The sequence below is a fragment of the Equus quagga genome, chromosome 1 (genome assembly GCF_021613505.1).
Source record: "Equus quagga isolate Etosha38 chromosome 1, UCLA_HA_Equagga_1.0, whole genome shotgun sequence".
Classification (NCBI taxonomy): Eukaryota; Metazoa; Chordata; class Mammalia; order Perissodactyla; family Equidae; genus Equus; species Equus quagga.
This window is the reverse complement of record NC_060267.1, coordinates 137279617-137292213: the sequence shown is the minus strand read 5'-3', so window position 1 is coordinate 137292213 and position 12597 is coordinate 137279617. Positions and strand designations below refer to the sequence as shown.

The 12597-nt window shown below is 57.8% G+C and overlaps 1 protein-coding gene across 3 annotated transcripts in view; it reads right to left on the bottom strand.

Moving 5' to 3' along the window:
- COL7A1 (collagen type VII alpha 1 chain) overlaps positions 1-12597 on the bottom strand; it is a 32879-nt gene that overhangs the window by 10575 nt on the left and 9707 nt on the right. For all 3 annotated transcript variants that reach the window (XM_046658751.1, XM_046658741.1, XM_046658759.1), the window contains 56 exons: positions 12495-12521; positions 12357-12401; positions 12221-12283; positions 11708-11779; positions 11586-11621; positions 11395-11430; positions 11145-11216; positions 10961-11038; positions 10691-10717; positions 10555-10608; positions 10348-10410; positions 10184-10243; positions 10031-10066; positions 9786-9830; positions 9671-9706; positions 9265-9309; positions 9145-9180; positions 8988-9023; positions 8600-8632; positions 8374-8427; positions 8237-8296; positions 8105-8140; positions 7926-8006; positions 7789-7824; positions 7546-7590; positions 7226-7297; positions 6945-6989; positions 6668-6694; positions 6427-6456; positions 6216-6296; positions 6104-6139; positions 5994-6029; positions 5824-5904; positions 5536-5571; positions 5065-5127; positions 4935-4979; positions 3883-3918; positions 3774-3809; positions 3567-3662; positions 3413-3448; positions 3289-3324; positions 3136-3183; positions 2756-2791; positions 2501-2623; positions 2218-2418; positions 2100-2135; positions 1963-2016; positions 1713-1781; positions 1592-1636; positions 1417-1479; positions 1223-1267; positions 842-877; positions 678-713; positions 491-535; positions 240-272; positions 98-160 (listed from right to left, as the gene is read on the bottom strand). In XM_046658751.1, the coding sequence (XP_046514707.1) occupies positions 98-160; positions 240-272; positions 491-535; positions 678-713; positions 842-877; positions 1223-1267; positions 1417-1479; positions 1592-1636; positions 1713-1781; positions 1963-2016; positions 2100-2135; positions 2218-2418; positions 2501-2623; positions 2756-2791; positions 3136-3183; positions 3289-3324; positions 3413-3448; positions 3567-3662; positions 3774-3809; positions 3883-3918; positions 4935-4979; positions 5065-5127; positions 5536-5571; positions 5824-5904; positions 5994-6029; positions 6104-6139; positions 6216-6296; positions 6427-6456; positions 6668-6694; positions 6945-6989; positions 7226-7297; positions 7546-7590; positions 7789-7824; positions 7926-8006; positions 8105-8140; positions 8237-8296; positions 8374-8427; positions 8600-8632; positions 8988-9023; positions 9145-9180; positions 9265-9309; positions 9671-9706; positions 9786-9830; positions 10031-10066; positions 10184-10243; positions 10348-10410; positions 10555-10608; positions 10691-10717; positions 10961-11038; positions 11145-11216; positions 11395-11430; positions 11586-11621; positions 11708-11779; positions 12221-12283; positions 12357-12401; positions 12495-12521 (2937 nt within the window). The remainder of the gene's footprint in view (positions 1-97; positions 161-239; positions 273-490; positions 536-677; positions 714-841; positions 878-1222; positions 1268-1416; positions 1480-1591; positions 1637-1712; positions 1782-1962; positions 2017-2099; positions 2136-2217; positions 2419-2500; positions 2624-2755; positions 2792-3135; positions 3184-3288; positions 3325-3412; positions 3449-3566; positions 3663-3773; positions 3810-3882; positions 3919-4934; positions 4980-5064; positions 5128-5535; positions 5572-5823; positions 5905-5993; positions 6030-6103; positions 6140-6215; positions 6297-6426; positions 6457-6667; positions 6695-6944; positions 6990-7225; positions 7298-7545; positions 7591-7788; positions 7825-7925; positions 8007-8104; positions 8141-8236; positions 8297-8373; positions 8428-8599; positions 8633-8987; positions 9024-9144; positions 9181-9264; positions 9310-9670; positions 9707-9785; positions 9831-10030; positions 10067-10183; positions 10244-10347; positions 10411-10554; positions 10609-10690; positions 10718-10960; positions 11039-11144; positions 11217-11394; positions 11431-11585; positions 11622-11707; positions 11780-12220; positions 12284-12356; positions 12402-12494; positions 12522-12597) is intronic.

Genomic DNA, 12597 nt, shown 5'->3' with positions numbered 1-12597 from the left:
AGACAAATCAGACGTGAGTGGTACATGGGAGAACATGAGACTGACCCAGAAAGCAGGGACATAGTGTCCCTGCAGGGTACACAGGGGACTCACTCACCACAAGGCCTGAAGGGCCAGGGGGGCCGGGAAGTCCCACAGCTCCAGTAGGTCCAGGCAGGCCCTGGGGGATAAAGAAGTTCAGGGCAGTGCCAACCCTACCCAGCTCCCTGTGACTCTACCCCATGAGCTGGGCCACTCACCCGTCCTGGTGGTCCTGTCTCTCCAGGCTCTCCCTGCCAAAAACCCAGAGATTGCATGACCCCACAGATGGACAAGAGGCTCCTCAGCCCCAGCCCATAAGCAGAGCCCACGTGGACGGGGCACCTTAGTGCTCAGCTTCATTGTAGGGCAATGACATCCCAGGAGGTTGGCAGATGTTCTCCTAGTGTGGACAGGCTCCTCTGAGCCTCATCTACCTTGCAGCCACACACCAGTACACATCTATACTCACCTTCAGGCCAGAAGGTCCCTGGGGTCCTGAGGGGCCAGCAAGACCCTAGAGAAAAGTGTCAAGGGCAGGGGACAGGGGTCAGAGTTATCCACTTGGGCTCAGGGATTAATATGAACAAGGCTTGGCTTATCAGTGGGGACTGATGCTTGCTCCACCCCTACCAAGCGGTGCTCCACCCATCACTCACAGGGGCACCAGGTGGTCCAGGGTCTCCACGGCCACCCTGTAGAAGAGAGAAAGAGTCTGACGAGGGAGCCAGCCTCACCACACTGGGGACACTGGGCAGTTCTGCCCATTTTTGGGGTTGGGCACAGTTGGGGGTAGGAGGGGTGAGGATTCGGGAGTACTCACCTCTGGGCCAGGGGTCCCCCTCGGACCTTGCAGACCCTAGACAGAGAAAGGGGATCCTGAGCCTCAATCTGGGCCTCCCTTGGGTCTGTTCCTGCCCTCTGGAGGCCTTTTCCTGGGGGACCCACTTATACACCCCACCCCCAGTGGGCATAGACCACCATATACCAATGAATTGCCCCTCATGGATAACACATATGGGCCTGTGTGCACACACACACAGCCTGCCTCTTGCAGACATAATGCATCTACACTCACACCCGGGCACACAGGCATAATACCCTCATCACTGGTCACTGGTGACATGTGCATATGGCAGCCAGCACACAACAGAGGGTGGCTGTCCCCCAGAACCCAGGCCAGGCTGTTCCTGCCACCACTCACCGGCTTCCCTTCAGGCCCAGCCACACCACGCTCTCCCAACAGACCCTGGAAAGAACCAGGTTAAGTCCACACTGTTCTCGTTCCCCCATCCCAACTTCCCCCTAGACAGTCCCAGGCAGTGCAGACTCCAGTCCAGACAACACAAGTAAGAGCCGTGTGCTTGCACACATGCGGCCCACAGGGCAAGGACTCACCGGGCTGCCATCAGGACCCCTCTGTCCAGGCTCTCCCCGGTCTCCCTTGATGCCTGGCACACCCTGCAAAAAGTGCCATGCCCTGAACCTCCAATCACTGCCATGTGCCTACACACATACCACCCCCATATGCTCCCACAGAGGAGGGGAAACATGGTAGGGTGGGAGGCCTCACCCTGTCTCCTTTGGGGCCTCGTTCACCATCACCGCCTGGCTCCCCCTGTAGGGAAAATATGTCAAGCCAGGCCCTGGTGCCATGGCAGGGGATAGCCCCCAGTTTGATTGCACACACTGACCTTAGCTCCCTTGAGTCCAGGGGGTCCTTGTTCTCCAGAGAGTCCAGGACCTGGTCTGTCCATGGCCACCTACAAGCACAAGGTCACAGGGGAGAGATGTGTCTTCACAGAGGCATGGAGGGTCATCCAAATCACAGGGTCCCAGAGGGTTATGGGGTCAGAGACAGCACATGGATTTTCTGGGGCCCAAGCTAACAGTGGCCTCCTGGTGACAGCAGTCACAGGCCTAGGGCAGGGCTGGGGTGATCACCTTGGGGCCAGGGGGGCCGGGGGGTCCAGGGATACCAGGAGGGCCGTCTCTGCCCTGCAGAAAAGAAGGAAAATGAGGTGGCTGCCCCAGCAAGGCCCCCAGGCAAGCCTGCCCCTTGCAGCCCCATCCCAGCTCACCTGTTCTCCACGTTCTCCTTTCTCTCCCCGTTCTCCCTGAAGTGCAAACAGCAGAGTGGGGAGTCCAGCTCCTCCTGACCCCACTTCCCTGGCCCTCCCAGCAAACCCCCAGGCTCACCCTCTCTCCTGGTCTTCCTGCTTCCCCCACACTCCCAGCCGGGCCTGGCAGCCCAGGAATACCAGGCTTTCCAGGCTCCCCGGCAAGGCCAGGAGGTCCAGGGGGACCCCTTTCTCCAAGGGCCAGGCCAGGTGGTCCCTGGGGTCCGGGATCGCCACGATCTCCCTTTGGTCCGCGATCTCCAGAAAAGCCGATGGGTCCCTGGAGGAGCAGAAGAATGAATGCTGGTAGCTGTACAGCCACATCCTCCACAGGGCACCTCCCACTCAGCAGCTACACACACCTCCTTGCCTGGGGGGCCCCGCTCGCCTGGGTCCCCCTTGGGGCCGCGGTGCCGTTCAGGCACAGGCCGAAAGCCGCTGGAGCTCTCATCCCAGGTCTCCACGATCTCCCGCAGCACAGATGTCTGAGTGAGAGCAAGGGGTCAGAGGAGCAGGGCCCATCACTGCAGCCACCGATGCCCTGGCCCAGCTCTGTGGATGCTATTTGCCCCATGGGGCCCCCACCAGCGCCCATGCCCAGCCCCCAAACAACCTACCTTGATGCCAATATTTTCCAGCAACCGCTCCACATTCTGGGGATACAAGCTGGGTAAGGGACTGCCCACAGAGGAGAAGGCCCTGCCTCTGCCCCACACTGCCCCCAGAAACAGCCTCCATACCCTCTTCCCCAGGCCTCATGCCCAGAGGACCCTTTAGCCCTTAGTTGAGGCAGCTCAAGGCCACTGGGAGCCCCTCCCTGGCATATCCCCATTGCCCAGATTCCTCTGAGTGTAGGCTACAGGAATCCCAATAGGGCAGGGGGCCGAGCACACAGTACCGAATCCGTGAGTCCTCATGGCAAGGGGAAGGGGATCGAGGGGTGACCCCCAAAGGCAGGCAAATAAAAGTCAAGGACCAGGTCCCAATCTCCACTCACTGCCATGCTCCCAGGTTCTCCTCTCAGGCCACGCTCTCCTGGGAGGCCCTGGAGACACCAAGAAAAAAGCTGCTGAACCCAGTTTGTTGGGTATGTGTGTGCATATATGGGTGCTATGGCTACCTGGGCATGGGAAAAAGGTGGGGGCCTCACCTGTTCCCCTTTGGATCCAGTCTCCCCACGGTCACCCTGCGAATAAAGAATGATCAGGTGGAGGAAATGCCCCAGTCATGGTCAGCCTCTTGTCACAGCCCCGCCCCAACACAAGCACACTCACCTTGGGGCCAACACTTCCTGGAACACCAGGAAAACCCTGAGAAATGACAGAACACAAAGGGGTCACACAGCATCATGGTGTCCCGGGAGGGTACCTGGTGAGAACATTTTGGCCTCTGTTGCTGTCAAGTCCTAGAACTACACTGGCCACTTACCTGGCCAGAAGGGCCGACCTGCCCTGGGAGGCCCGGAGGGCCCTGGGGTCCAGGGCTACCAGGAGCTCCACGCTCACCCTTAGGACCATCGTCACCCTGTGGAGGATGTAGCCAGCATCAGGACTCTGAGACCCCAGAAAGGAGTAGAGCCATATATCACAGGGTCAGGGTCAGGGGTCAGAGGTTGCAGAAGACTCCAGCACTCACATGTCTCCCAGGGGTACCCGAATCTCCCTTCTCTCCCTAAGGAAGACAAGGGTGCTTCAGACAGGGCCCCAATCTAAGGCCAGAGCAGACTCCCAGTGAGAGGCTTTACCTTCTTCCCGTCTTCTCCAGGGTCCCCACGCTCTCCCTGCAGACAGAGGACACACATCAGCCCAGACATTCACCAGTGTCTGGCTGCAGAGACTGTCTTGGCAGACCTCAGGGGACTGTATGTGCCTGTAGCTCCAAGCCTCTGTGTGTCCTGGAGTGTACCCTGTGACTGTCTGAGTGAACTGTTGCATGTCTGAGGGTGTGCCTGTGTGCATCCGCTCACCTCCACATGTGACTGCACATGTCCTCCTGTCTCTGGCTTTCTAGATGTAACTCTACATTGAAGAATCTCTGGGTTTGTGTGTGTCCACATGTCCTGGGTATGTGTGTATTAGCACGTGTACCTGTGCATGGCTCACTGTGTCCTGGTAGGCGGCACTTGGTGGGTGTCTCCGTCCATCTGCACATCTTGACTCGTGTCTGCATGTGGGCATGGGCTTATACATATATACCCAGGATGCACATGTCTGCATGACCCTAGTGCCTTGAGAATTATCTGTGCATCTTGGTATCTGTCTGCAAATCTTTTGTGTATCTCAATATGTGTGGCCATTTGTATGTGAGTGACTGCGTCAGTGTGTCCCAGCATGTGTCACATGTCAGAACCTTGGATGTGTATCTCATCAGGGCTCAACACAGGTCCACATGTGACCCTGGGTCCATGTCTTAGCACATATCTGAGGCTGGGTGGAAGAGCTTGTGTGTCAACATGTCTCCAAGTGTCCCCGAATGTGGCTTCACACCAGCGTGTCTGCACCTCTCAATCTGTGTCCAGGGCTCTTCATCTGTGCCTGTGGCTGTGGGTTATTTTAGCAGGTGTCAGCCCATCTGGCATAAGTCAACATGTCCACCTAACTCACTATCTGAGAGGCTGCCTGTGGGTGCATATGGACATGTGTTTCACGATGTATCTGCATGTCTGGGCTAGGTACGTGGGTGTTGGCAAGTCTCAGCACATGTCTGCATGGGTGCTGCATGTGTATCTGGACATCTGGGCTGTGGACATTTGCTGGTGTTTCTCGGCGGTTTGCCGTGTCTGCCCTGGACACTCACATTTTTCCCATTCAGGCCAGGCTTGCCATCCTCGCCTGGCTTTCCCTGTGGGAACAGATCATCAGTCAGAAGTCAGGGCTGGGGTGAGGGCAGTAAGGGGCAAAAGGGTAACATGAAAGCCGAGACTCACCAGTGCTCCAGGGGGACCAGGGGGGCCAGGGGGGCCCTGTTCTCCTCGGAGGCCTGGAAGCCCCTGGAAAAAGTCTTTGTTAGGATTGAAAGGGCCACTGAGATATCCCCTGGGATGCATCCATCGACTGGGAGGATGCCACTAAAATCCTCCTCCAGTGTGAAGACCCCCAGAATTGAGAGGTGCCACTGAGATCCCTTTAGGCAGAGACCCCACGGGTTAGGAGCACCCCTGCTGAGACTCCCAAGGGAAGAACTCCCAGGACTTGAGGACTTATTAAGGCCCCCAAGGCAGAGAAGGTCAGAAAGCAGGACTCTACTAAAACCTGCCTGTCATGGACTGGGACTCCTCCCAAGGACAGGACTGGGCCAGTTCCTTCTACTCCCACTGATGCTGTGACTATGACAACCTGGCTGCAGTTTACACTAGACCCCTGAGCCGCCCTCCACCCTAACATCTCCCCTTACTTACGTCTCTCCCTGGGTCCCCAGCTTTGCCTGTGGCACCCTGAAAAGAGACTTAAAGTCAGGGAGTCTGCAGTGGTCATCAGTCAGGGGCACTGCCCGCTGACAGGGTTACTAGTTCCTGTGAACCCAAGGCCTAAAGGCAGTAACATCCCCCACCCAGCAGGATTCTAGAAGAAGACACAGATAACCCCTCTGGCCCCAGAGCTCAAGACCAAGAAGACCCAGGTGAGGTTGGAGTCATGCGAAGGGGCAAGGGAAGGGACGCAACAAGGCAGTGATCACCATGACTCACATGCAGCCCAGGGGGGCCAGAAGTTCCTGGTTTCCCATCTAGCCCACTGCGGCCATCCAGGCCAGGGGGGCCCCGGTCACCCTGAGGAAACAGAGTGGCAAGAGGCCTCAAAGGATGAGACGGATCTGAGAGCCCAGGCTCATAGTCAAAAAACCTCTGTACCCTCTCACCTTTTCTCCTGCTGGGCCTCGGATGCCTGGGTCCCCCTGGAGGGAACAAGGTCAGTGAGAGATGAAGGCAAGAAGGGGGTTTGTGTGATCAGGCAAAGTGCATCGCTTACCTGTGGGCCTGGGGGCCCCCGAAGTCCAGCAATGCCCTGAGGAGAGAGGGAGGAAGAAATCAGAGCAGGCTTTCCCAGGCCCACACATCCCCACGGGACCAACCACACTCACCCTCTCCCCAGAGGCTCCAGGGGGACCGGGGTCACCCTTGGGTCCTCGAGGACCCTCCTGTCCACGGTCCCCAGGTTCTCCCTGTAGCAGAGACAAGCTTGTTGAGGGAACAGCACTAGGGCCACAGGCACACCCCAGGCAGAACCTGTGCTGGGGGCACAGGGATGCCTTCCTATGCTCACAGCTTCACTCCACCCACAGGCCCTGATACCTTCTCTCTGGCTCCAAGTCCCGTGTCCACCTGTGGGAGGGAATGACCAATGAGAAGAATGATCCAACGAGAGGAAATGGAGTTGGTGAGGGGAGATGGGGCCAATGGGAGCTATGGGATCAGTGGAAATATTAGGGGGCAGTGGGGGATGTGGGAGTCAGTGGAAGGGATGAGGGGACACAGTGTGGAGCCAACAGGAGTAGGTAAGGGAGAAGAGCACCAGACCCAACTCAACCCTTACCAGCTGTCCAGGGGGTCCTGGGGGACCCTGGGAAAGAAAAGAATTGTAGTCAACAGGAGCCCTTGGTCGCAGGGCATGGCACAGGTTTGCCCCGGGCTCAACTCTGCTCCCAGATTCCCTGCAGCACCCCAATGCCAATCCCTAGAAGGCAGGACAGGCCTGGAGGTGGCCATCAGTGCTCCCCACCTCGACGTCCAGGCCCCTCAGGTGGACATCAATCAGATCGAGCTGTGGAAATCTCCATCCCTCCCAAACCCGGAACACCAGCACTACTCACCGGCTCCCCACGGTCACCCTTGGATCCAGATGGTCCAGGGCTGCCCTGGAGAAAGTCAGAGAGTCAGGGTCACTGAGGATAGGGGGCAGTTTCAGGGAGCTTTAGAAGTACCTTAAGGACTCATGGGGACCCTGGTGGCCTTTGGGGGTTGTGATGAAGGGGTTAGAGGAAATGAGGATAGTGAGGGTTTGGTATTGCAATGTTGGGGTGGCAGGATTGGGGGTGGGAATTGGATGTTGGGGGTTGAGGTTAAGGGTCAGGGGTCAGAGGTTAGGACTCACATTTCGTCCATCTTCTCCAGGATCTCCCTGGTCTCCCTTCTCACCCACAGGCCCCCGAGCTCCAGGTGCCCCCTGGGAAGAGCAGGTGGTCTGAGATTTTGCAGGTTCCCCCAAGATGCCTCATACTGCCCCAGGTTCCCCATTACCCTTAAAACCAGGCCAGAGTTTCCCATCACTGCAAGCCTCCCTGCAGGATCTCCCATCACCTCCCTCCAGACTCTCCTATCACACTTTCTCCCCCCCCAGAATCTCCTATCACCTTCATGCCCACCTCCTATAGATTCTCCCATCACCCCTTACTTCTCCCAGCCAAGGCTCACCCGAAGGCCACGCTCTCCAGCTTTTCCAGGCAAACCTGGGTCACCCTTGTGATGGAGAGAAAGCCATACATTGAGCGGGTGAGTTAGGCTCAAAGTAACTGAGGGAGTGGGGGCAGAAAAGGGCCTGGGCACCAACTGGACAGGAAGTAGGGAGATGGACTGAAGGATCTGGTAGAGCCCCCAGCCCACCGGGATCATACTTCAAGGGTAAAGGATCGAAACCACAGTGGGAAGGAGACTCACCGGGGGGCCCTCGTCACCTTTCTCTCCAACTTCACCCTGTGAGACATGAGAATCAGCCCTGGTCCCAAGACGTCCAGTGATGCCAGCCACACCCTACTCCCCTAACCCCTGGGACTCCTGGAATCCAGCCCTCTTACGTCTCGTCCTCGGGGGCCAACAGGTCCTGGGGGGCCAGGCCGCCCAGGGTCTCCCTTTTCTCCAAGAGGCCCTGAGTCACCCTGTGGAGCAGGCAAGAGTAAGGCTGCACATAGCAGCCAGCTCTTGAGGGGAGGCAACCCCAGAAATCTTGACATTACCCAAGGTCACAGGTACTTACTGGGGGTCCTGCTCTGCCAGTGAGGCCAATGGGACCCTGCAGGGCATGGGAAAGGGGAACAGGACTTAGCTGGGGGTCCCAGGTACCACCTCATCTCCTTCTGTCACACTCCCCATCCCCATATTTATTTACCCTGTCTCCAGGGTCTCCTTTGGGGCCAGGGTCTCCAGGAAAAACCAAGCCAGGTGGGCCCTGTGGGTGGAAAGATCAGAAGTCAGAGGGGCACAACCTTTACCAGTATTCCCCCTAAACACTTTCCTTTCACTCACCCGCTCCCCTTTGACTCCAGGGGCTCCTCTGGGCCCGGTGGGCCCCACATCTCCCTGGAGGTGACAAAGACCATTAGCGCCAGCCCCAGGCTCCATGACCCCCAGCAATCATGCCACAACCCTCATGACTTCCAGAGGCCTCTAGGCATGCCCAGAGGCAAGCCCTATGGTCTTGACCTCAACCCTGTTCACCCTCTCTTCACTCTCGCAAGACTTACAGACTTACCTTCTCTCCTTTGGGTCCAGCACCAGCAGGTCCCTGAAAACAAACAGGACAGACATAGCTTGGCCTTGCCTGGGGATCATATAGCCTTGATTGGAGTTGAGATTATATAAAACTGGAAGTCACAGAGCTCAGTCTGTCCAGAGGTCACAGGGTCACCGCTGGAAGCAGGGCAGGGGTTACACAGAGCTCATGAGCTGTATGGTGGTCATGGGGTCACAGGATCACGCCAGGAGTCAGGAGGTGCATTATAGCATAAGGAGAGTCACAGAACTCTGAGGCTACCCAGGGTCCCAAGGTTATGGGGTCACAGCGTGGAACACCAGTTTACAGGTGGGTCACTGTTCAAGGAGCTGCACAGTGCTCAGAACCCCATTCTCCCTTTACTCACCACTACAGCAGGCACCCCAGGGAGACCAGGCTCCCCCTGTAGAGAAAGGACAGAGACAGGGATGGGTCAGAGACCCACCTAGAAACCCAAGGTTTCGGTCTCCCACCTGCCAGCATCCCTGGAAGCAGAGGGGACTGGCCCCCAGCCCATGACCCACCTTCTCTCCTCGGCGGCCAGCGGGTCCTGGTGGCCCCTGCATGTGGAGAAAGCATGAGCCCAGGACGGGGAAGAACACATGAAAGCCCCACTCCTGGTCCCACCACAGTCACAGACTTACTTCAGGACCCTCAGCTCCAGGACGTCCAGCAACTCCAGGCAGCCCCTGGAAAGAGGAGCAGAAATGTTGGTCCAGGTGGGTGGGGGCAGGGGGTTATGGCAAACAAGGGCTAGAGGTTGGGGGTAGGGGCTGGAGAGGGGTCACAGAAGACCAGGATTTAGGTCAGCAGGGGTCAAACTCGGCAGAATAGAGACCAGGTGTGGAAGTGAAGGTCAGTTCAGCAAGGTCAGAAAGCTAAAAGTGAGTCCCTGGGGTTGAGGGTTATAGCCCACATCAGCAGAGATCAGGAGTCATGTGAGGAGGGTTGGAGGGGCAGGGCAGTCGAGGTCAAAGGTGAGAAGACAGAACCAGGAGGGGTCACAGAGCCCAGGTCAGCTGGCACTAGCATTGGGGTCAGTGGGCTCACCTGGGGTCCAACCGGGCCAGGGGATCCACGTTCACCCTGATGGAACAGCATGGGTTGGTGCTGAGTCTGGCCCCAGATCCTCCAAGGCCCTGAGGGCACCCCGGGCTGCACTTACCTTCTCTCCAGTCTCACCCACACTCCCTGTTAGTCCTCGGTCACCCTGAGGGGAGAGAGATAGGAGAGGGGCCTTGACTGTCAAACCCCAGACAAGGTGCTTCAAACTCCAACCCTCCCACCTCTGAAACCACAACCTCTGACCTGGAGAGAATCCTTATCTCCTGGTTCTCCCACCTCCCCTAATCCTATAAGGGTCACAATGTGTCACCCCTCATACCAGACCCCTTCCAAAATGGCACTTACTTTGGGGCCAACATTTCCAGGAGGTCCCTGTAGGCCCTGGAAGAGGTTCAGAGATTTCAGTTTGGGCATAAGAATGGAGTAGAGGGTTGACGGCTGAGGGTCAGGGCAGGAGCTATGCCCACTACATTCAGAACCCCTGACCCCTGCACTCACCCGCTCACCGGGGGTCCCAGGTTGTCCTGGGAGACCTGGGGCTCCATCCTCACAGTCACCCTGAAGGAGAAACAGACGGGTGGAAGACCCAGGGGAGGCCGTGCCCCCCAGCACTCAGAGCCTTCTGCCCCAGAACTGGGACACCAAGAAGTCATGTCTCCTACCTTTTCTCCTTTCTCTCCAGAGGGGCCAACTGGGCCTTGGGGTCCAGGGCTTCCAGGAAGACCCTATGAGGAAGTGAGTAAAAAATGTGAGCCCCAAACTGTGAGGTCTAGCATGCACCTACTGCCCCAGCAGAGCCTTCAGCCCCTCCATCTATACCCCTGAGCATGGCCCCCAGGGTCCCCAGCAAAACCTCAAGTCCCCCTCACCGGCAGCCCGGGCTCCCCTGGAGCAGTGCCGCCATCACCTGGTCCAGGGGGACCCTGGGAGAGAACAGCAGGTCAGGGGATGGCTAGTGGGATCCAGATCCCAAGCCACCCCCAGCATACCTTGCTCCTCACTTACCCGTTCCCCACGATCACCTTTGTCACCCTAGAAGACAGATCATGACCCTATGACCCTGGACGACACTTCCACTCCCCAAGATACCAGGAGGAATGAGGGTCATGGGGTCAAATTGGATTACAAAGGTCATGGAGGAACTGAGGAATTATGGAGGGTCAAGGGGTCACATAGGCTCAGAGTGACCAATAGGGGTTATATGGGTTCAAATGGGGTCCCCAGGTCACTGGTTCACATGGAGATGATGAGACCATATGGTGGTCATGCCATTACCTTCACTGCTGTTCCAGGAAGTCCTGGGGGGCCACGGGGTCCTGGGTCCCCCAGTGGGCCACGAGATCCAGGGGTGCCCTGGTGGAGGAGACAAAGTATAAAGTACAACCTCATAGACCCTTACTCCCCCCACATTGGTTCCCCCATCACACATCACTTGCCCCCCACAGACCCCAGAACTTACCGGAGGTCCAGGGTCCCCTTTCTGCCCAGGAAGCCCTGGGCCATCGCCTCCTCTGACTTGCCCAGGCTCTCCCTGCAGGGACAGAGAGGAGTGGACAGGATGCAGGGTATGGGAGCCTTGAAGTGGGAGAAGCCCCTAGAGGTGCCCCAGCTAGTCCTTATCACGCCTTAGCCCCTACACAGTGTCTTGCCTGGGACAACCCTGTTCCTCCCTGGGACATCCTGGCTCCCTCCCTTCCCCCTTCACCTACCGGCTCCCCCTTCGGGCCTCGAGGCCCTCGTTCTCCCTGAGGACAAAACATAGCAAAGTGTGATGCTTGGTCTCAGGCGCATCTCAGGGTGGGCCCCCATGGGCCAACACTGCCCTACCATCCCAGGTCCCCATCCTGCAGAAAGAACTTTGGGAAAATGCTGAGAGAGTAAAGAAGGAAGAGCAACTTACCGGTTCTCCACGAGGGCCGGGCCACCCTGGGGAGCCCTGTAAATGGAAGCCAGAGTCAGACCACCCCAACCACTCAAGCAAAGTGCCCCACCACATGACCTGCAAGGGCAAAGCTTGCTCACCTTTGGGCCAGGGGTTCCAGGAATCCCAGGGCGGCCAGGGTTGCCTGGAGGCCCATCTGCCCCAGGGAAGCCCTAAGGAGGCAAAGAGGTCAGGGCAGGAAGGGACCTTCCCTCAGTGCCCCTGGTTTGCTGGAGTAGCCCAGACTATTCTTCATCTGGACTCCTCACCACCATAAGCCCCCGAGTGTTGTTGGGGGTGAAGCAGTGGGGCAGAGAAGTGGCCTCTTCAAGCTGAATGGAGCCTGACTCCAGGCACAAGGGCAGTGATGAGGCGGAGGGCCCTCCCTGACTCTAGGACTTAGAATTTCCATCCAGGCTCTCCAGGGGATCTCAAAACCCCACTGGCCCCTCTACTTCAGACCCTTCCCCAAAGCCTAGTGTGGTTTATAATGTCCACTTAGGCTTCTAGGAATATCCTGTGGTTCTAACTCTGCTTTTTCCTTCTCACTTCTAAAAACCCTGAGGAAACTTCGAGGAGTGTCTTAGGGGAACCTCAATGGTCTTCACACTCACCCGCTCGCCCTTTGCAATAGTACTTCCAGGGGGTCCCTGGGGGCCAGGAGCACCAATCCTGCCCTGAGAGGAGAGAGCAGGTGAGGAGGCTGTATGTCAGTCAGGGCGCAGAGGACAGGTGTGGGGAGGCACTCACCGGCAGGCCAGGGGGGCCAGGAGGCCCAGCTTGTCCTTTCAGGCCCTAGGAAAGGTGATCAGTGAGCCCTGTGTTGCCAACCTCCCCCTGCCCCACTGACTTCCAACCCATTCTTTACCCCCCACTAAGGCCGCTCACCATCTCTCCAGGCTCCCCTTTCTGGCCCTGGGGAAAGGCATGTCAAATGAGGGTCAGAGTGGCTAGCTCCAGGGGTGCCCTCGCCCACCCTCTCAACCCTGGA